Source organism: Megachile rotundata, chromosome 2, assembly GCF_050947335.1.
Source record: "Megachile rotundata isolate GNS110a chromosome 2, iyMegRotu1, whole genome shotgun sequence".
NCBI lineage: Eukaryota > Metazoa > Arthropoda > Insecta > Hymenoptera > Megachilidae > Megachile > Megachile rotundata.
Window position 1 is genome coordinate 10,395,501 of NC_134984.1, and position 21,787 is coordinate 10,417,287.

The following is a 21,787-nucleotide window of genomic DNA, read 5'->3' on the forward strand; positions in this document are numbered from 1 at the left end:
TTTTATATATACATAAAGATCTTAGAATTGTTTAAATAATTAACTGTAGTAAACAGAAAAGTAAGATTAAAAATAATTCATTAATTTTAATACTATAATAGCATTTAAAGTAAAAAGATATAATTTGTAAATTTCTTAAATTATAATAAATCGATCGTTTATAACAATAATGCTTATTAGATACGTTGTGCGTAAACAAAAGTATAAAATGTATAAATTCAGATATAAATATTGATTAACAATGGATATAAACTGTGAGAGGTTAGGAAATTTCAATGTTAAAATGATTGGCAAGATGGCGCCCGTCAAATACCCAGTGTGCCCCGCGCGATTGATTTGCGCATGTCAGTTATTCGCATTGCAAATGGCGGCTCCTTGTTATTGTTCATGGCGTTTTATGACTTGTCCCTTTATATTACCGATTATGTCGAGTTTTTTCGTGATTCCTACCGCGCGCTGTGTGCAGAAAGTGAAGTAAGACTTGCCCGGCATATTTTTGATTAAAATTAGTGCTCCTGTGGTGTGGCTCCGTGCATTTTGGACGCGAGAAATCCCGCACGAAGTTGCAAAGAAATGGGGTAACGTTAAAATTTTCTTGTGTTCATACGGTATGAAATCGTTCTGTGCAAAGACTGAAGTGAGGCTAGTTGATTACCATGATCTTCATTATTGAATTTTAACTTTATTATGGTAAGCATATCTAAGTACGAAACATATATGGAGGCTGTGAAATAAAAACGTTCAGACTTTTGACGGTCTATCTTGAGCATGCTTGAGCCCACTTCACGTACACCTCCCCCGACGGACAAAATGGTGGCCCCCCGATATCCAGTGTTCTGGATGCCTTATTTTGTTGAAAATCGTTATGAAAATTATCAAACTGAATTACTTTTTCATCAAAATACTAAATTTCAATTAACGTGACATTCCACGTTTTGCGTTTAGTTGAAAAAAATATTCTATAACCTATTTTCTTCCACATAGAAGTTGTGCCCCTATCTTATGGCCCAAAAGATTTTAATTGCAGTTCGTGAGTGGTAAGACTTAATCCAAAATCATTTACATTGCATATGTTCGCTGATTCGACAAATATTAACAGTGTAATTGATGTTAACTTCATATTTTTTTTATTAATCGTTGTAATTTGACAAAAATCACGATCAAATTATAACCTAGTAATGCTCATTGGCCTCACTTTTTGTTTATGCACTATGTTTTCGTTTGTGTTTTGTTTCGACAACAGTTGTCAATTTCATGTTTATATTAGACGTACTTGATGTTCCATGAAAATTTTATACTATTATTCCTATTGTTTAAACAAAAATATTTTAATTTAATATTTTTCAAATATTTTATATCCAAATACGTATATAATTCTTTATATTTTTATGTTATCGTTGTTAATATTTTTATATATTGTTCTATTATCTTATAACATATAAACAGCTGACATAACAAAATAAAACCCTATTAATTGTTTGATGTGATGTCCATAATTAGTGAAACATAATTTATAAATGTTATATACAATTTTATTTTATTTCTTACAACTATTGTATAGTACATTAGTTTTATTTAGTTTATATTAATAAGGTTTAATTAAATTTTACTTTTTATTTATTTTATATTTTTAAAAGTATCATATTTAATTTGAGTCTTTATACAAATTAAAATATGAATAATTTATAATTGTTATAAACTTTTAATGTGTATTATTAGAATTCCTACTATATTAAAGTTATTTTATAATTTTGTAATACATTTTTATTGTTAATAATCTTAAAATGTTATATTTTCAAATGTCTAAATAAATTTTTTCATCTTCTTTATTTATTATTTGTGAATGAAAAAAATTAACAACTAATAAACTAAAATAATAATTAAACATAATTATAAATTATGTTTTTATATTTATTAATTTAAATTTATCATTATATTAGTGTAGCTCCTAAATGTTAATACATATTTTTAGTAAAAAATATTATAAACAATTAACAGTTGAATAATACATGATTATATTTTAGAGCTTCTGGGATTTTGCATTGTTATTTTATGTTATATATATTATACATTCGAATTTATTTGTTTGCACAAAATTATAGTGCAATATCTTTACTTCGTTGTGTCAAACAATATTTTTATTTTAAACTTATTTTTAAGTTATTTTAAATCATTATCAGTATTCTAGTAGCTGGAATATAATTAGATTGTAAAATGTTTCTTTTGCATGTAATATTACTTAATAAAATTTTATTATTTTGTTCCATAGAAACAATAAGCATATTTATTAGTGCTGGCGTTGTTTGGAGTTGTCGGTTTAAAACCGACAAACAAACATCTTATCACCACATTCTGTAGTGATACCCTGAGGCGTTTGTAACCTCTCTGGGTAGTTATGTGATTTGTGGTTGGTAAGTATCAAAATTCATTTATACCATATATAAAATTGAAGTATCAAAGGAAATTTGACAATAAATATTAACTATAATATAATATTGATTGAAATATACAATGATTTTTGTTAGTTATTTTTTATTGCAAAGGACTTTGTTGTTATTCCAGTAAATAATTAATTAATTTTAACATTATGTGAAGCTGTATAGTAAATTTATTTAAGAGTAATAAATGAAATCTTAGTGATAGCATCCATTATGTGTGTATTATAGTCATGGCGGCTGATAGTGATGGTGATCTGATTCAAACGGTGGTAACGTGCGAGGGTAACCTAGAAGATCCTGAATTTCGGCATAGGTTTAAAACCATTGTTGATCGTCTTAAATCATTACTTTGTAAAGGTAATATTTGTAAATAAGAAGAAATTTTTAAACATTTGGTATACTACATAATAATACATATAAATTATTTTGGTTTGTAATTTATAGAAAAGGGTGATGGTTTAAGAGTAAATAAAGTAGAGCCATGGAACTCTGTCAGAGTCACATTTTCAATACCCAGAGAAGCTGCACTACGTCTTCGAGAATTAGCAGCTCAGGGTTCTCCAGCTCTTACACAACTTGGAATTCTTTCAGTGCAGGTTGAAGGAGATCAGGTAATATATATTTTTAATATAAATTACATATATATATGTATACATTAAGAATATGAAAAATATATAATATATATAACTTGGTTGTAATAGGTAATATCATTGAGGATAGCCAACCGCTTTAGTGGTGAAGCACAGGAAATTGTGTTACGTTCAGGATCCTCACAAGACAGTGGTGCCAAATCTCAAAATGAATCCACTAGCAATACAGCTAATGCTGACAATGACCCTCCAACAGCTTTACCTGGTCCAAGTAATACATCTAGTATTTCTTCAGCATTGCGTAATGTGGCTCAAATAATAGCAGCTGGTATGTTTCTATTTATATTATAAAATCAAAATGATTTTATTATACTTCTAATATTGACTATTATTATAGGTACATCATCAGAAAAAGCACCACAGTTTCGTTCTCCAAATGTAGTTGCACCTACAGACTGTGATCCTATCCCACCATTTCTTACAAAATCTGTACAGTCAGCATCAGGAAGTAATAGTGTTGGTGTATCTGGAAATCAACCAGTAACTAATCCCAGTGCTTCGCCTAGGAATAATTATAATGGTCCATTCCCATTTGCCAGTATGACACATGCTGCCCAAGCAATACATAATCGTGAATCACAAGCAACAATTAAAAGTGCAATGCAGTTTAAACATCATGGACAGCCACCCCCGCCTTATCCTGCTCAAGAGAATTTGGCGACAGTAACAACATTAACTACTGGTCATACTACTACTCAGTCAGTTGTGTCAGTTGGTCAGTTGACAAATCAGTACAAGTCTTCAATTACCACTACATCTAGTCTGTCACCAAACAATAACAATCTGGCAGGGAATTCAAATGGTAATGGAAATCAGGTTGCTCTGTCCAGTCCACTTCTTGTAAATCTTTTACAAAATGATGCTGGAACGCACCCTAACAATGTGATACCTGGTCAGAAAATGTTACCACCAGCTGTTATTGATAGTTCTGGAATTACTAACCGTATGAGACCCACTAAAAAACCAACAGTTAGAAGAAAAGATTTATCTTCGCCTAGTGAGTCTCCACCAAATTTAGATTCACTCAGAACAGAAGACCTTATTGGAGGAACAACGGTCATTCCTGACTTATCTCAATCTTCTACATCTGCATTTGCAACCGTTAATACTAATCAGCCTTCAACTATTCCTCAGCAACATTCAGTCAATGTAATTGGTAGCACTGGGCAAAATATGACGCAACAAGTAATACATCAAACTTCTACTAGTGGACAAATGCAACAACCTGCCTCGTCATTACATGCTCAAGTACAAATTCAACAAAAGTTTCCCATTAGGCAAGAATTGGCTTATAGACCTTCACAAATCCAATTACAAAGTCAACTTCCAATTAGACATCCAGTGAATGGACAGCAAATTCGAACGCCTTTACAACGGCAGTTACTACTTCAACAACAGCAACAACATCAAATTTTAACACAACAGCAACTAAATCAACAAAATATAAATACTTCACATTTGCTTACACAACAGACTTCAACTCAACAATCACTGGTACAACAACAAAATGTAAATACGGCGTTACAGTCTACATCTGTTCCCAATCAACCGCTCCTGCAACAACAACAGCAGCAGCAACTGATGCAACATTCAACAGTAAGCATGAGTATTCCACAACAACGGCTAAGTTACTTAAATAATCAACGTCAACAAACTCCTCCTCCTTATTCGCGACAACCGGTTCCACCGCAGTCCCATTTAGGGCAGCAGAATCAAGCACTGAATGTGCAACAACAATTACATCATAATCAGCTTAAAAATATAAATGTTAACACCAGTGCTACAGCTGATTTTCGCTATGGGCAGAGTCAAAATATTCTCAGTAGAAATTATCAACCTACAACAAGTAATACTAATGGGACCACGTGGAACGCACAAAATAATTCTATTCCACAAGGTGCTCAAGTCAATACCACACGTTTGCCAACTACAAATCAGGTTTCAGGTGCCTTTTCTCAGTGCGGATCTCACACTAACCACGTTTCTAATAGTAATGCTGCTTCGCCTACCACTAAGGTTGAAACATCTGAATCTCCTAAACCTAAAGAAGAGACACCTGAACCAGAATACACGTCAACCGGTAAAATACGACAGTTTCTTATTAACCCTTTAACCGGCCATTTGGAACCAATGCCCAGTGAAAGTTCAGATTCGGAACCAGAAAGTGCGGTGGATAATCCAGATGATTTCTTTTCCTTTCCATCACCATCAAACGATCGATCAAATTCCATATTTTCTGACGACGATGCAGACAGTAATTTCTCAAGAAGAAACGATACAACAACAAATACAGATCAATCAGATTCTGAAACCACGGTAAAATCTACTGCCAGTGAAGGAAGTTTGAAGCATAGTAGAATAAAATCAAGTAGAGAAACCGCACAGAGTCCTATGCCTGGAGAAAAAATCAAACTAAGATTAAAGTTAGAAAAATCTGAACCCGTCACTCCAGCGTATAAAGTTGATGTTTCTTTCGTAAATACGCCACCAATTAGGAAAGCCGATAAATCAGTAAATAAAATGTTTACCACTGGTATTCCGAACTCAGGAATCGGTGATGAACCGAGAGTGCCTCCGTTACATATTTCCTTAAGAGGGCGTAATGCTTCAGTAGTACAAATCAGAAAAAAAGAAAAGAAATCATTAAAAGATGGAGAATTGGATCCAACTAGTATAAAAAAGAGGGGGAAGTTGAAAAAAATGAAAGAGTGCTTAGATGGGAACAAGTTGTTGCAAAAAAAGTCGTCCTTGAGCATGATAATAGGTACTTCATCCGCATCCAAACTACCTTTATCCAATTCTACAATGATCAATAGTACTAATACTATTAGCAAAGTTAATAATATACTTCAAACAGTTGTATCAAAACCTAATGCCTTAAAACAAGAATTACCGGTCGACGTTGTACATGTTCAAAGTGGCATTACAAAACCAAGTTCAAGTAAAAGCAGTGATGTAGATGATATACCATTGAACAGTAGAATTCCATCTCCTTCAAAACACAAGTCTACTGTTCTGAATCAACCATTAAACACGCAACAGTCTTTAACAAAAAATCAAGTTGAATTAGATGTTCCAAACCATATGCAAGAACATAAAATAGGAGGAGGTAAGATACGTGTAATTTTGAAATTTTCTTTGGTTATTTCAGTTAAAAAAGACAACATAGTTATATTATTATATTCTTGAAAGGTGTTGGTAGTTATTATTATATGTTTCATTTTTATCCTACAGGAAAAACCAAAAGAAGAGATTCTAAAAAGAAATCAGAATCGGGAGATGGTTTACATCGTGAACAAAATTTATTATCTGGTGGTAGAATATTGGATAATCAGGCAAAATGGAGAAAACTTAATTATAAAGCTGACGCGGCTCAGGCTATAAGAAAAACCGATGCACTTCTAACTGGAAATGATTTTAATGCAGTCAAAAAAGTTGGGGAAATTAGACGAACAAGTGACAGCGACATTAATAGATCGGCAGTTGAAAAGAATAATACTTTGAATGCTGTTGCTTCACGACTGACAGAAATAAATGGCATAAAAAAGGATTTAATTAGCCAAGAAAAAAGAAGAAGATTAAGTTTAATGGATGAAAAAGATCTACATTTAGGAGGTAAATGTTACATTTTTTTCTTAGTTTAAATATGTCTATATATTTACATACATAATTTAAATATTTTTAAGTATATAAATGTTTCCAATTATTCATTTCAAATTCAGCAATTCAGCTGGCAGTATTTGATTACTAATTTTGTCGAATATGTTACAGAATCTCAAGATACAGAGACTACACATTTTAGTAATCAGAAGACCATTCCTGAATGTTCTTCCACTAATGTAGTTTCAAATACAAATACAAAATCTACTGGTAATTCATCATTTGAAAATGAAAATTCTGGATTAGTACTTTCTAATATGCCTGCACAAAATGATTCAAATTCATCCACCAATCTTGAAAATAAAGTTTCTGCACACGTAGAAACTACTGTGAAAAATACACAAGCATCTGTAAACAGGATTATTTCGGGAAAAAATAAAGCAGACATAGATAATTCTAAAGCAAATTCTAACATTACAGTAAAAAGTCAAACTATCAATCAGAAACTAAAAAATCATATGGTTTCAAAGAATGACACAAATGCTGCACTAAATAGGCATAATAAAGTAGAACATTTTAGTCACAAGAAAGTTATTCAGAATCATATAAAGCAGGTTGATCGAGCCATTATAGAAAATAAAGTGGATAATACGCAAAGAATTAGTTTATTGAAGACTACCCAAAGTTCAGCAATAGGAAACTCAGTGGACCAAGTTCCCAGATCCCAAAGTGTTGATGTACCTTCCAGCAAGCCCACTTTACCAATTGGAGAAATTAATGTGACGGAAGCAAAAGTTAAACAAAAATTGCTTGAAACAACAGCTCCAATTGCGATTGGAGTGGACGCGAGTGTGGAAAGAGTTAGTAGTGGAGGAGGTGGTGAAGATTCAGGCATTGAGTCCATGGATGCTCTTTCAGAGAAGTCACCGAATCAAGGGGAATCTCCTTTGCATAGGCCAGCGACTGAACCGGTAACACAAAGCAGTGCAAAGACTGCTGTTCAAGGGGAATCTTCCCTACCAATCACCAATAAGAACGTGCCTTCCTCAACTAGTAGTAGTGATATGTGTTCAAATTCCCATTCAGAACTTTTGAAGTCCAGTGGTCAGCAAAGGTTAAGTCCTGTGTCTGTCACAAATTATCTTGAAAACCATTTAAACCATAATATGTCAAACTCTAGTGAACATGACATAAAAGATGTATCTAGTGAAAAGTCGACTTCAACGGCAACGAGAACTGGTGGTCATAGTGACTTGATTGCTAGTTTAGAAGTGGCTGATAATGATAAAAGTGTATCTAATCCATTAATGACAGGATCTGTGACTATTGTGACAACTTCTGTACCCGGTACTGTGGATAGTGATAATTTACTGCAATGCGCACAGCAGCAAACAAATGACTTTTCCGAAAAAGACAGTTGTAGCATTAAATTAGAAGGTTCTACTAATCAGCATGATCAGGGTACAATAAATACTACGCATGAAGTGTCAAGAGCCCCCGAAAGTGCAACTGAAGATAATGTGAAAACAGTCATAGACGATAATAGTGCAATTAGATTAAATGATGAACCTCATGGACAAAATAATAATGGTGTGCCTGTAATACAAAATCATGTTTCTTATAATAAAATAAAGACAGAAAAACTTGATAACACAGTTACAAGTGAGGCTAATGCAGTGGCAGATAACTCATGTTCCGGTAGTCAAACTTTTAGTTCAGAAATCAAAGTAGAATCTAATATCAATACAAAAGTCGATGATACAAGGCAAAACGATCGTTCAGATAATACAAAAAGTTCTAACGTTTCTTTAAATACAACATCTGTTAAGTTAGAGCAATGTTCTGATCAAAACCAAAAATCTAATGTACAAAGCCATCAAGTATCTGTGAGAGAGTCTTCTATGAATCTTCAAAAAGTTACAGATGACCTGGTTAAGAAAATTGTGAACGATACAAGTGATATAAACATAGGTATTCAATCACCTTTAGGTGAAGATCCTCAGCCGATTAGAATCACTCCACCACTGTACACATATTCTAATCCAGTAGTTTTGCAAAGGGATGAGACTCCAAGCCCAGCAGCACAAAATCCAGAAGTGGATTCCAGCGACGTTGAACACGTTAAACGGAAACGTAGAAGAAAACAGGAATTAGAAGGGAGGCAAGATGTCATATGTATAGAAGATAACGATGAAACACATTTTGTGGAAAGGTTGAATTCTAATAATACAGATGATTATGTCAAAAGAACACCAAAGTCATTGCTGGAACAACTTCTAATTGAAATCCCGAATGACACTAATGAAAAAAGATCTTTAAGAACGAGATCCCAAAAATTAAATAGTCCTGATATTGTAAAGACTCCAAAAAGTAGTCCTCATGGTCCTAATAAAATAGAAGAAAGACGCAGCATATCACCATATGCTAAAGCAAGTCCTAAGTTAGGAGTATCAAAATTATCTCCTAATACGACAATAAAAATAGGGAAAAGAAAACGTCAAGAAAGTGAGAGTTCTGTAGCATCTAGTACTGCTGATGATCCACAACCAAGACCAGGAAAAAGGAAATGCTCCGAGAATGCTGCAGAACTCATTAAAGCTTGTATAGGTGTAGATGAAGCTGCTTCATTAAAAAAACAAGTACCTGTTAAAGAAGAACAGTCGAAAAAAGGATTCAATATATTGGCCAAGGCTAAGAAAGGTGTTTATCTTATATTGTTTATTCTGTAATCATTGTTTCTTATGTTAATCTATTATATACGAAGTTTTTCATGTAACTTTATTACCTATAATAGTGTAGTTATTTTTGAAATTACGAAAATACTCTTCTTATTAAAAACGTACGACTTTGTACAAATTATAATATAATGCAGAGATTTTCATTCTAGGTGGTCATTGTGTTAAACGGCTACCACCAAAAACATGTTAAAGTCATATCCATCTTTTTAAATGGATACTTGTTCTTTCTGTCAATTTTCGATAAGAATTTTGAAAGATTTTTCTTTTGATTCTTCAAACGTATTTAAAACAAACATTTACTTTTTTCGTTACATATAAATCTAATTATTAGCTGAACAAATATGAAAAGACACTTATGCAGTTTTAAGATCAAAAAGGAAACAAAGTAAAATGTCAAGAATGTTACACGGCATTAAAAATGTTATTTTAATCTGCAAAGATAGTTGCAGTAGTTTGGATGCACTTTATAAATCGTTGAATCCGGCTTAGCAGGTGCTATCATATATAAAATTGAAATTAATATCTCTTAAATATCTTCACCAAAAGTACAACTATTTTTATGATATCATTTTTATAAAACACTTTTTTATAATTTTAAAAATACAACAAATATTTCAGGTGATAAAATTACATGGAACACTATGTATATTCAAGAGAATTTTACTAGATATTAGATATGTGTTTGTTTCTCTTATGTTGCCCTATAAAATGATAAGGACTGCCAAAAACAGGGTAATGAAAGTGCCAATCGTAACTGACTAATTAAAATGTTCACATTGAACATAGCATTTGTTATTCATGTATGTTAATCAAATTGAAATTATTATAAACGTACATAGACGTATATTTATGTATGTATTTATATATTTGTACACGTACTTGTTATATGTTCGTGTTAACTTTGCTTGCACAGTTTGTCAAATATTAGACAGCTATCTCTCAATCTCAGTCGTTTCTTTTAGAATTGATGACGAGTCGTTTCCATATTAATTATTAATATGATATTAAAATTGGGCCTGAACTTTGATACAAACATTTTTGTATTTTTAGGTCCCATTGTGGTAGAAGTAGATTCGTCTGATGATGAGCCATTGATTGAATCTGTAGGAAAAGCAAGAATGCGATTATCAGACGAAACATCCGCTGCATCTCCAAAGTCTAAAGATCAAAAGTAAGCAACATCGGTTCAGCATTCTTTTAGCAGCAGTGCATATCTGAATATGTCAGAGATTTGAGAGCCCCGCTACGTAAATAAATTTTTGTTATTTTAGAACAAATACAAGCACAACTGTTTCTGGCAGTCAAATTAATTCCAGTAATATATCAAATTTCAATGCCAGTAATAGAGTGCAAAGAGAGAGCCGTTTATTAACCACCAAGCAACCGAGTACAACTGCGGTAGTTACCGCTGGAAAGGAAAGGCTACGAGGTACTTCCGCATCCAGTAATGAATCCTTAGGGGAAGTAACAACCAGAAGATCTGTTCGGCAGAACACAGCTTCGCCACTGGCAACACCAGCAAGCAATACAAGAGGTGCGTCTAGATCAACGGAAGATATTACTAGACGGAAAACTCGAAGTGGTGCTGGTATGTAAAAATTTGTACATTTGTTATGAATGCAATTTATTATCAATACAATAAATATATAATTGAGTTAAAAAATTGTTTTAATCGCTACATACAAATTGAAATTCATGTTCAAATATTCTACATAAATTTGTTTTTTGTTGAATAATATTTAGATAAATATGAAACGCCGTTTAGTTAATAAATTACATACTTCACATACCATTTTAATTGAAACACCTCGTACAGCGGGAACATTGTTTTAGTAACAGCTGAGGCAGCAGAGCAGGCAAAGCGGAGGCGAATATCCCGAGAAAACAAATGACCTTCGGGAAGTGACCTTGACAGTGATTAGCTACCGTCGCTCGTCAAGGCCTATCCGACTGATTGTGTATCTGTTATAAATGGTTATGTGATTGCCGTGTGGCTGGACCCCACCTGGTGAAACTACATGCGTCAATAGCGCACAATGCTGTTGTATGTGTTACAGGAGTATCGTGTTTGGAGTGCTGGATGGTATTTCAATGTTTTTATTATTAGCAAATCTCCCTGATGTTCGATAATACCGATGAAAACATTCGAAATAGATTTTCAGGTATCATTACTATATTTTTAAGCATTGAAAAAGTTGATAGGGGAAAATGAGTAAAAATTACAATGTTTTTGTCACCGTCTAGCGTTCTCAGTTATACTTTACTCCTAAATAAAGTTTGGTTACTCAGAATAATCTGCTCAATGCATTATACTTTAATCTAAGTAACTGAACTGATCCAAAACTGCCGAGTCAATGTGCAACTTTCTTTTGCCAAGCTTTTACAACCTTGTATTTAATTATTAAACAAAAAAAAATCTAAATGGACGTTGTTTAATAATGATAATATAAAATATTATGTTACTTCATCGGTATGTACAAAATTTACACATACAAAATTTTTAGATTGAATACCTTAATATTATTCTATTAGACACTAATTGCAATAAGCATTAACAAATAATTATTTAATCGAAATCAAAACTGCTGCATATAAGGAAAAACATAGTTTTACATTTATTATTTGCTCATTACAGTTATTAGTTGAAGCAAGTTAATAATGGTAAAAGAAAGTCGAAATTTTAAATGCATTAAACATGAAGTTTGACTGTACTGCCATAAGTAATGTACGTTTTCAAGAACAATTTTCATTGACTGGTGGGGCTTAAGTCGCTACTCTGACGAATTCACTGATAGACTTTGTTTGAAAATGTTTAGTTACTTGTTATTCATTTTAGTTTGTTTACAGTATGAGTGGTCTTGCGTATAAATAATTATTTGTAAATGGAAAACATTATAATTACATACATTCTTCGTCATTATGCTAAATAATATATTCTCCCTTGTGAACGCAATTGAAAATATTATTTGAATGTATATTCAGAAAAATCTTTTAAAAAATATTTATAGGACAATCGTACTTTTCTATAAATTTATACAGAGATAATCACGACTATTGTAAGAAGTTTATGTATAGTTTATGATTTTATGAATTTAACAAAGATTACGTCGTATATAATGCCCCAGAATCACTATTTTCCTTGTCTCAGTGAACATAGTCTTTCAGTAGGAAGTTCGTCTTGAGTTACAATACTGCAAAAGGCAGAGGTATAGAGTTATTAAAAAGGATTTATTTTATTTATGGAACATAAACACAACGTTGGAATAACTCATGCATAAATATATGAAAATAATAATAATTACAGAAAAATGATTAATACAATGTTAATTTGATAGGTAATATATAAATGAATATATTTTGTAAATAATTTCTTGTAAAAATACATAAAGCACCCCTCGTTGTATATATAGAAATTGTTCAAATTTTTATTAAATTAGTGATAATTCAGATTGTGCAACATTGTCATACTATTAATTATTTTTTGTGATCGTGCACTGAGAACATTATAAGCACCCCTTTTGACATCACTTAAAATTATACAAGAATATGTATACATACGTATATATATTATTATATATGTATGTATGTGATGTATATGAACTATTGTTTTTGTGAACAGATAATCTAGTTTTATATTGTATAAATGTAAATTATACAGTTGAGAGTTGGAAGTTCTAAATGAACCTGTGATAGCCATCATAGCATTTTTTTTTCTACGTTGACATCTGCATTTAAAATATCACATTATTAAATGTATATTAATCTTTTCATAATTCTGTATACGTTCCATTATTTTCGTTAAGGACAACACGTGTCTGAGGGTTTGATTATTTTACGAATAATAAAATATTACTTTATGATTACCTTTCCTGCATTCTATCAAATTTTTTGTAAAATTGTATCTCATCAGTACTTCAGAATTAAATAAATTTTAATTTTGATTAGAATTTCTGGAATTTCTAAGCTTTGTTTTTCGTTACATATATTTAAAGCAAATTTATTTTTCCTCTATGTCACGATTTACAGCTTTGATGGCTATCGGGTAACATATATTTTAAAAATATATTTCTGTCATATAAATGTTGAGTACTGAATTTAATAATATTTTAAATAGGAAAAATTTTAAGAAATTTACATCCGCCTGTTAAGGCTAATTATTACGTCGGATTATAATTTCGTTAAATCTTTTTTTCTATCTTTAATATTAAGTTAAATTATTTAGTTAGAACACTACTTGTTTATCGAAATTTGTTTTAATAGACCTTGAATCATATATTGTAAATAATAGCATGCTTATTTTACATGGTGGGAATTTATGCTGTATATAAAACATAAAGAAATGAACATTTGAATGGCGTTCAATTTGATTCAGCCCTATATTGTAATTGAACAGTGTAATAATGTATAGTTATTTAATAACAGAAGTTAAGAACGAGCAGGAGAAACACTGTAATTTCGATGTAAAATATTCTCTTTGAAATTAGGTAGATAAGTTAGGGATTATTATGTTACAATTTTATTATTGAATATTACATTTATATGATTGTATAGATTATAAACAAAATAAGCTTTGTGTGTAAATATAAATATTTTAAAAATAAGTACATTTTTTGCATGTTCACATAATTAAGGAGCTTTTAAAGTTTGTCTGCCATATAATTGCATATAGTACGTATGTATTATAATAAAAATAATATAGATACACCAAAGATCACACAAGCTGATTGTAATATGTGAGAATTGTTGATATTCAACACATTTTTTAAAAAATGGTGTATTTGTGACGCTCAATAAATAATTGGTGTTTATAGTGTGCTTCATAAACCATTTAACATAGCACCATTTTCGTGCAGACTATAATAATTATACCAATTAAAATGATCACTTTTGTGCCCATTTGTATGTATGTATAATGAGTGCATTACAAGCTCCTTAATTTTGTTTGCAATGCTACGAATATTCTACTGTGTATATGAACGTGCGTTTTAAAACCATCAGCTCTGAGACGAAATATGATGACTTTAAAACCTACTATATGCAAAATATTTGTATTTTGAGTATTTGGTTAATTAATATAAATAGCAGTAACAGTAAATAATTGATAATGATGCAATTGAAATATAAATATATATATGTATATATATACATATATAAATATATATATACATATATGTATGTATATACACATATATACATATATAAATAAAGAATTAGATACAATACTATATTTGTAGAAAACGATTGAGCACGTGAAAAGAAAATTGCGCTATGATTATAAAGAAAATATTACAATTATATTATTACCTATTATTACACAAAGTGGATACACAATATAGTAATTTGCTAATTGTACCTTTTAATAATTACTGTAGACACATTGATGAAGGTTTTTTTCTTGTTATTAATTATTACCATAAACTTAAAAGATAATGAAAAATGTGTTATAAAAAATGCAATTGCTTATTTTGTATCATACCCAATTTCATGAATTACTTTGATACTTCACATACTTATTTGTCAAATCAAAATAATTTTATGGTTATTTATAACATGAAAATACAATTTGTAATTATATCAAAATTTCTAGTTTTAATTTTACAATATATTTTTTATGAAGAAGTAAATAATATTTTATGAATATTTTCGAATATAGTGATTAGAAACGAAAGATGATATACAAATTCAAATTGTTTTCTTTTTTATACATTTTTAAAAGTGCATAGTAACATAATATCAAAGTAAATTTATTTAAAACATTCATTAATTAAAATTTTCTCAGTTTAAAATATTCACTTCTAATAGTCTTTTAAATTACAAATTACATGAAGGATGTTTTGTAGGTTTTATATAACAAAATTTATTTGGTGCATATACTAATTTTATTTATGTAGGTCTAAGCAATAAATATTTTCAACAGTGCATAGTACAAGTTCTATTAAGGTTAATTAATGTTCATTAAGGTTAAAATATTTCAAATTTAATATCACTTTTTGAAAAATTTAGAAACAGCTTTATATACATAGTTACAATTTCTAAGTCATTGTAAATTGATAATCTTCAAGATTTCTTTACAGTAAATGAAACTATTCTATTTCTTATTATGTTTACTGAATAATCATGAGGTTAAGTGTATATATTATTTATATATTTTTTTATTATTGATTACATTAAACAGGGCATACTTCATCGATTTCAACGATATTGAAATACGTTGTCTTTGACAACATTTTGAATAAATTTTTCTATGCATATGTTAAGTTTATAGTGGACCACATGAAAATGCGGCCATCTCCATCAGAATGAAGTGTAATCACAAGAGAAATATAACTGAGGTTAATTTCAAATAATATAAACTTACTTTTGGTATATTACTTCAATAAATTAATCCTACTAAGAAAATCACTCAATGTTGCCATATTGGCAATTGTCAGAGTAAAAATGAGATAGAATTGGTGTAAAGAAAGGAAAATTTTTAGCTGATTGGTATCTATTTTATACCAGTTTTTACGTATAACCTTAATGTTTAACAGGATGAATTTTCCTTGCGTTCACTTTGTTAAAACAGAATTAATACTACAGAATGAAGTTTTATTAATTTTTGAACATATGCAACAACGATCTAATAGATATTTTAATTCATCACAGAGCGATGCAAGATAAAATGAATTGTTCTAAATGTAGCAAAGGAAATACGATATGATTCCTTGATATTTAAGTATCAATTGAAAGATAAATGTTTATATTAAAAAATGAAATAAGACACATGTGAAAAAGGACAGTAATTTAAAGATTAGTGCGCATTGCAATTCTTGGTATTAACATGCATACCATTCTATCCAAGATATTGGTCGGTTTATAGCTCATAAGACTCAACATTGTTGAGACCACAGCAACAATGTTTTTCTCAAAATGAGTTAAACATTAATGCAAATATAGCTGATGATTGGGCTAGTTGTCGCTGTGAGTTGTGTATTTTATGAATGGAAAAACATCCTATCAAATTGATGACGAAAATAAAACAGTTGAAATTAACTAAGCTAAGGTAGATACACTATAATACAGCAAAGGACGATTTATTACTGCACAGTGGATTTTTTCAAGTATACATATATTTAATAAACCAATATTGAATAAATCATTTGAAACATTACTTGACGTTATTCACAAACAGATAACACTGGGGTATCATGTCAAGTTGTTGAGAATTGTACAACTGTTTGAATGACGAAGGATAAACCATGAAATGAATTTCGTCGATCCAGTTAGTAGTGCGTATTTACAAAATATTGAACGTGTTTGGCAAGAAATTGCAGCCAATAATATTCCATGTTTTGGTACTCAAGAAATATTGTGCTGGATATATAGTAGAATTTTTATTTCGTCGACGATATGGTTACGATAGCAATATAATTGCATTCTTTAATATTATGACCGAAATCTTGCCAACTAGTGCAAATAATAATTTATTATAAAAATTGATACAACCGTTGTTTCTTTTACATTATTTAACCCAATACATTCAAAAATTTTAATATGAGATAACATCAAAGTAAAAGGTATCAAGAATATTAATATAAATATCTAAAAAATTAGAACGGAGGGGGATTATATGTATGGAGAAAAGTTACTCAGGGTGTTGACCTTAATGAAATATTTTAAGATCGATCGAAATCGGTCAAACGTATCTTGTTCGATATAATTACCTTTATATTTTAAATTATCGTCCTCTTTTCACCGAAATGTCAGAAATACAGGTTTTTAATATTCCTTAAATATAATACTTAATAATTGAAAATAATTTAGAAAATAATAGAAGAACAAATAATTAAAAAGTAATGCATCTAAACAACAATAATATTTTGATCTCTGATAAAGGAGGTATTATAATTGCTATTTTTATATTACAATCGATAGGTCTTAATACAGTTTGATAATTAAATGTAACCAAAATATAAGATTCTATTAAATATAGCCGAATGGTTGAATACCATTATTGTATGTTATTATTAAGTGAACTTAAAATTATAAGTTTTAGATTTGTATTATTGCTACAAAATATATTGATTTATTTATATTATAGGCTTACATACATTGATATATAATATCAGACATACATAGTACTAGTGGACGTATATTGTTTACGAATGTATGTAATAACATATATACATATTCGTTTCACAAAAGATTATGTTTCTCAGATGACGATTTTTTGTTCACTGTGCGCATGATATTTCTGATTGGTTATAATATTCGTCGTAACCAAGAATAGTGCGCAATGTTCCTGGCACTAAATATGTTATGTACTTAGTGTGCAAGAAATTTCGTAAATAATTATTTTCTTTTAAGGCAGGTCTTGTCAAGTAGACAAAATGAATTCCAAAGTTTCTTTTTAATACTTTTCTGATTTCGATGCTGGACAATTATATCTAAGGGATAAGGGGCGTACATTTACCCTTTCGATAGTTATTCCTAATTATCACTATATACATAAGAGTACAGACATTTTTTAAATACTATCACTATCCTGCATTTTTGTTCACCATATATATAATCGATGAAGTAGAAAACGAGTGGTAGGAGTACAACATGAGGTAGTGGGGAGCCCTCGAAACTTACTCGAGTTGCGCGAACGAAGTATAATCTTATATGGAACGAAGTATATGTACATACTCACGACAGCTATAAATATATGTTATAATCATATGGCTATATATACATAGAATACATGTGGCAATTCATTTGAAATTAAATATTTTGTATTGTAATAAGTGATTGATCTTTATAAAAATGGGTGTAGATAAAGAAGAACCAACAAATGCCTCAACATCAACCGAATTTGTTGAAACTAAAAAAAGAAACAAACGACGTATGAGCGAAAATCGAATGGAAGTAAGTTAAAAGGTTAAGTTGTATAAATGCACAGTAGTTGTAGGATAGTATTTAATTTTTAATATTTACACATTCTTATTTATTAGGTTGAAGTTCTCAATGGTATAGAGGGAAGTGCAAAGCCACATGTAAGCTCAAAAAAGCGCAGAAATGTGCAAGGTGATGAACAGAGGAAGGTAATAAGTTATTTTGATTCGTCTAATATAAATATTAAATTTTTTATGTCATTATTACAACATCATAATGTATTTTCAGGTTCCTGTACCTGCGCATAGGTACACTCCTCTAAAAGAAAATTGGATGAAGATATTCACACCTATAGTTGAACATTTACAGTTGCAAATAAGATTTAATTTAAAAAGTAGAAATGTTGAATTACGCACAGCTCCAGAAACTCCTGATATTGCCAATTTACAAAAGGGAGCTGATTTTGTAAAAGCTTTTATTTATGGCTTCGAAGTAGAAGATGCTCTGGCTTTACTGCGTTTAGATGATTTATTTGTAGAAACATTTGAAATTCAAGATGTTAAACCTTTAAAAGGGGATCACCTTTCCAGAGCTATTGGAAGATTAGCAGGGAAGGGTGGAAGAACAAAGTTTACAATAGAAAACGTAACAAAAACAAGAATTGTACTAGCAGACAGTAAAATTCATATACTTGGTTCATATCAAAATATACAATTGGCACGAAGAGCTATATGTAATTTAATTTTGGGCAGTCCACCATCAAAGGTTTACGGACAATTAAGAAATGTAGCTAGTAGAGTATCAGAACGATTATAAACTGTAAAATAAATAATCTGAATCAATGTTTATAAAATAAATAACGTTTTTTTATTGTATCTAAATAAAATTAATTTTGACATCTATAAAATTTATTTATCTTTATACAAATATTTCGTTTAAAGTAATATTTGGTACTTGTATTTCCTGGGAACTTTGTTAAGAACTAATCGTCCATCATAACTTAATGATGCAAACGTCCAAGGATCCGCGGATGACCATTCAACTGCATAAACACTATCTTCATGTTCTTCATATCTACCGACAACCCCATCTTCAAGCCTACAAGTATAATTTTATTTAGTTATTTTTAATTTTATTTATAATTTATTTTCATTATAATGTTATTGAAATTACTTGTCTTTTTTGCAACTATAATCATTTTGTGTACAATCATCTTCAGCAGAAACTATGTGTCCAAATGGTTCTGAAGAAATTGATGCAATGCTACATAATATTACTCTTGAGTCACTACTGGAGGTTAATACTAGCTGATCATGAAATCGATTAATTCTAATATTCCACACCCAATGTGAATGTTCCATACGAGACAATACTGGTTCTGTAGGTGTTCGAATGTCCCAAAATTTCATGTAGCCATCATCTCCACATGTAGATAAAAAGTACTGACGGTTTGCATTAAAATCTAAATCTCTAAATTACAAACCAACATACTCATTATTACTTTATAATTTATTTTTAAATTATTAAACAGGAACAAGCATTATATGGTACCTGATTATTTGAGAATGAGCAGATAAAATTGTCCAAGATGCTTCAGAAGGATTTCTGAAATCCCATCCACGAACATTATTTTCATTTAAAGTAACAAATTGATTACAACCATTGTGAGGATTCCATTTTCCATTTGTGAAACGTGGTTGACTTTTACCAGCTAATGTGCCAGAAGTAACAACCTGCACAAAATAACACATCAGATACAATTGTAACAATAAATGCAAATATCTATTGTTACCTGTGGCCCATTTTCAGCTAAATCCCACAATACAAATTTATTATCTACAACTGACACAACTTTTGTTGAATCCATAGGATGATAAGCAATAGTTTTAAGATCTGTTCCATATGGTGTTGTATCAATTTCTGCTAATTTACTAAGGTTTTCGACATCATTTGTATATTCTTTTAATTCTGGCAATTTCCAAAGTGCTCCTTTCATTTGACAAGAACCATCATCTAAATAAACCCATACTTTTTATTTTTGAAAATTATTGGTTTTAACATTATAATATAAAATTTTTTTAATAAAAATTACCACTTAAACTATTATAACAAGTAATAAATATATTAGGTTCTGTTGGAGATGCTTGTAAAGACCATATTTCACCAATAGGATGATGAAACACCTGTGTCTTTAAACCACCTGTTTCTTCATTCAGTTCTACCAAATGAACTTGATTATTATTAAATTTTAAAGATTGTGTTCCTACTAAAAATCTGACAACATCTGTTTCAGCTGCTTGAGCTGATAATGCCCTTGTCTGTAATATGAATGAAACAATATTCTTATTAACAATAATTAAGACATTTTTACATTTGAAAGAGACTCCAATAAGAGAGTTGAAATATAATATCAAAGTTATTAAATTTAATGGTCAAGAAGTCTACACTACTCTATAACTTTAAGAGCTATTTTTCATATATTTCATAATATCCATAGAATTCTATAAAAATTACAATTCTGTTATATCAATAAGATTTGCAATTAACTGATTTAATCATTTTTTAAAATATATGTTTGGTCAAAGTAATTTTAAAGGTTTTTATGATATATAAATTTTTATTATCATTTGCATACTTGAAATTCAAGTCCATATATTACAGGGCTATCGTTTTCCATTTTTTTTATACAATTTTTCTTTTATGATACATAAAATAACTGTTTACTTATAATACAATCTAACCTAACTATATGATCTGTCAAAACAACTTATAGTAGTGATATTATAGATGTCCTACGCATATGCATTTTGTATTTAAATGCCCTCAAGAAACAAACTAACGCTAGAGGGCACTAACAAATTAACAAATAAATGCCACGTCGATAGATGAAATAGACGTATTTTTAGTCGATTGTTAGCATATTTTGCATTAAAATGTAATGAATTATTTAAACTAGAAAATTCCAATCGCTGTGCACTAGTTTCAAAGTATAATCACAAATTTATTTGAAATTATTTATCAGTCATATATTATTTTACTGCTCTACTCGAAATTTCAAATATACCTTGTATGGGATAAATTTCAAAATTCTATACGATTACAAAAATTTAAAAAAGTCAAATCGACTAAATTAAACAAAAATCCTATATAGAACATTATTATTTATATAGAATTATATTAAATTCAAAAAACCCGCGCGAACGAAGTAGGTATGCAGCCAATTAACAGCTTTGTTTTACTTTCAAACCATGAACCTAGGAATATAGGGATAGAACATACCCTTGATGAAACAAGACGACAAACTGATGCCTAATTTTAACTGGTTGTTATTTGATACAAATTTAAAATTTGAAAGTATGTAAATACAAAATGTTTAAAGTTTTAAACTTCAAAGTTTGCATATTTGTAAATCAAAATTTTCTAAATATCTAAATTTAAAGTTTCTAAATTCCAACGCTTAAATAATTAAAAATTTGAAATTTATGCGTTTACAAACTCAAAAGTT

At 30.0% G+C, this 21,787-nt stretch overlaps 2 protein-coding genes across 13 annotated transcripts; one reads left to right on the forward strand and one right to left on the reverse strand.

Moving 5' to 3' along the window:
* Nucleotides 1-191: 191 nt before the first annotated feature.
* LOC100875083 (uncharacterized) lies at nt 192-19,189 on the forward strand. Of its 12 annotated transcripts, none has more exons than XM_012290906.2 (13): nt 219-578; nt 2,270-2,411; nt 2,667-2,795; nt 2,883-3,049; nt 3,140-3,356; nt 3,426-6,197; nt 6,323-6,703; nt 6,860-9,388; nt 10,477-10,597; nt 10,767-11,014; nt 18,224-18,315; nt 18,402-18,491; nt 18,571-19,189. In XM_012290906.2, the coding sequence occupies exons 3-13, from the start codon at nt 2,669-2,671 to the stop codon at nt 19,096-19,098; spliced, it is 7,272 nt and encodes a 2,423-aa protein (XP_012146296.1). In that variant the 5' UTR covers nt 219-578; nt 2,270-2,411; nt 2,667-2,668; the 3' UTR covers nt 19,099-19,189. The 12 variants fall into 12 exon arrangements, 11 of the variants coding, with proteins under 11 accessions (XP_012146302.1, XP_076384999.1, XP_012146301.1 ...); XM_012290903.2 differs by having other exon boundaries at nt 221-690; nt 10,698-11,014; XM_012290902.2 differs by having other exon boundaries at nt 221-578; nt 10,698-11,014.
* On the reverse strand, nt 19,127-21,079 carry LOC100876210 (EARP and GARP complex-interacting protein 1). Its single transcript, XM_003705651.3, has 6 exons — nt 20,918-21,079; nt 20,375-20,600; nt 20,075-20,295; nt 19,834-20,015; nt 19,456-19,752; nt 19,127-19,380 (listed from the first exon to the last, which is right to left on the reverse strand). Exons 1-6 carry the CDS (start codon nt 20,957-20,959, stop codon nt 19,218-19,220), a joined length of 1,131 nt encoding a protein of 376 aa, XP_003705699.1. The 5' UTR covers nt 20,960-21,079; the 3' UTR covers nt 19,127-19,217.
* Nucleotides 21,080-21,787: the final 708 nt, after the last annotated feature.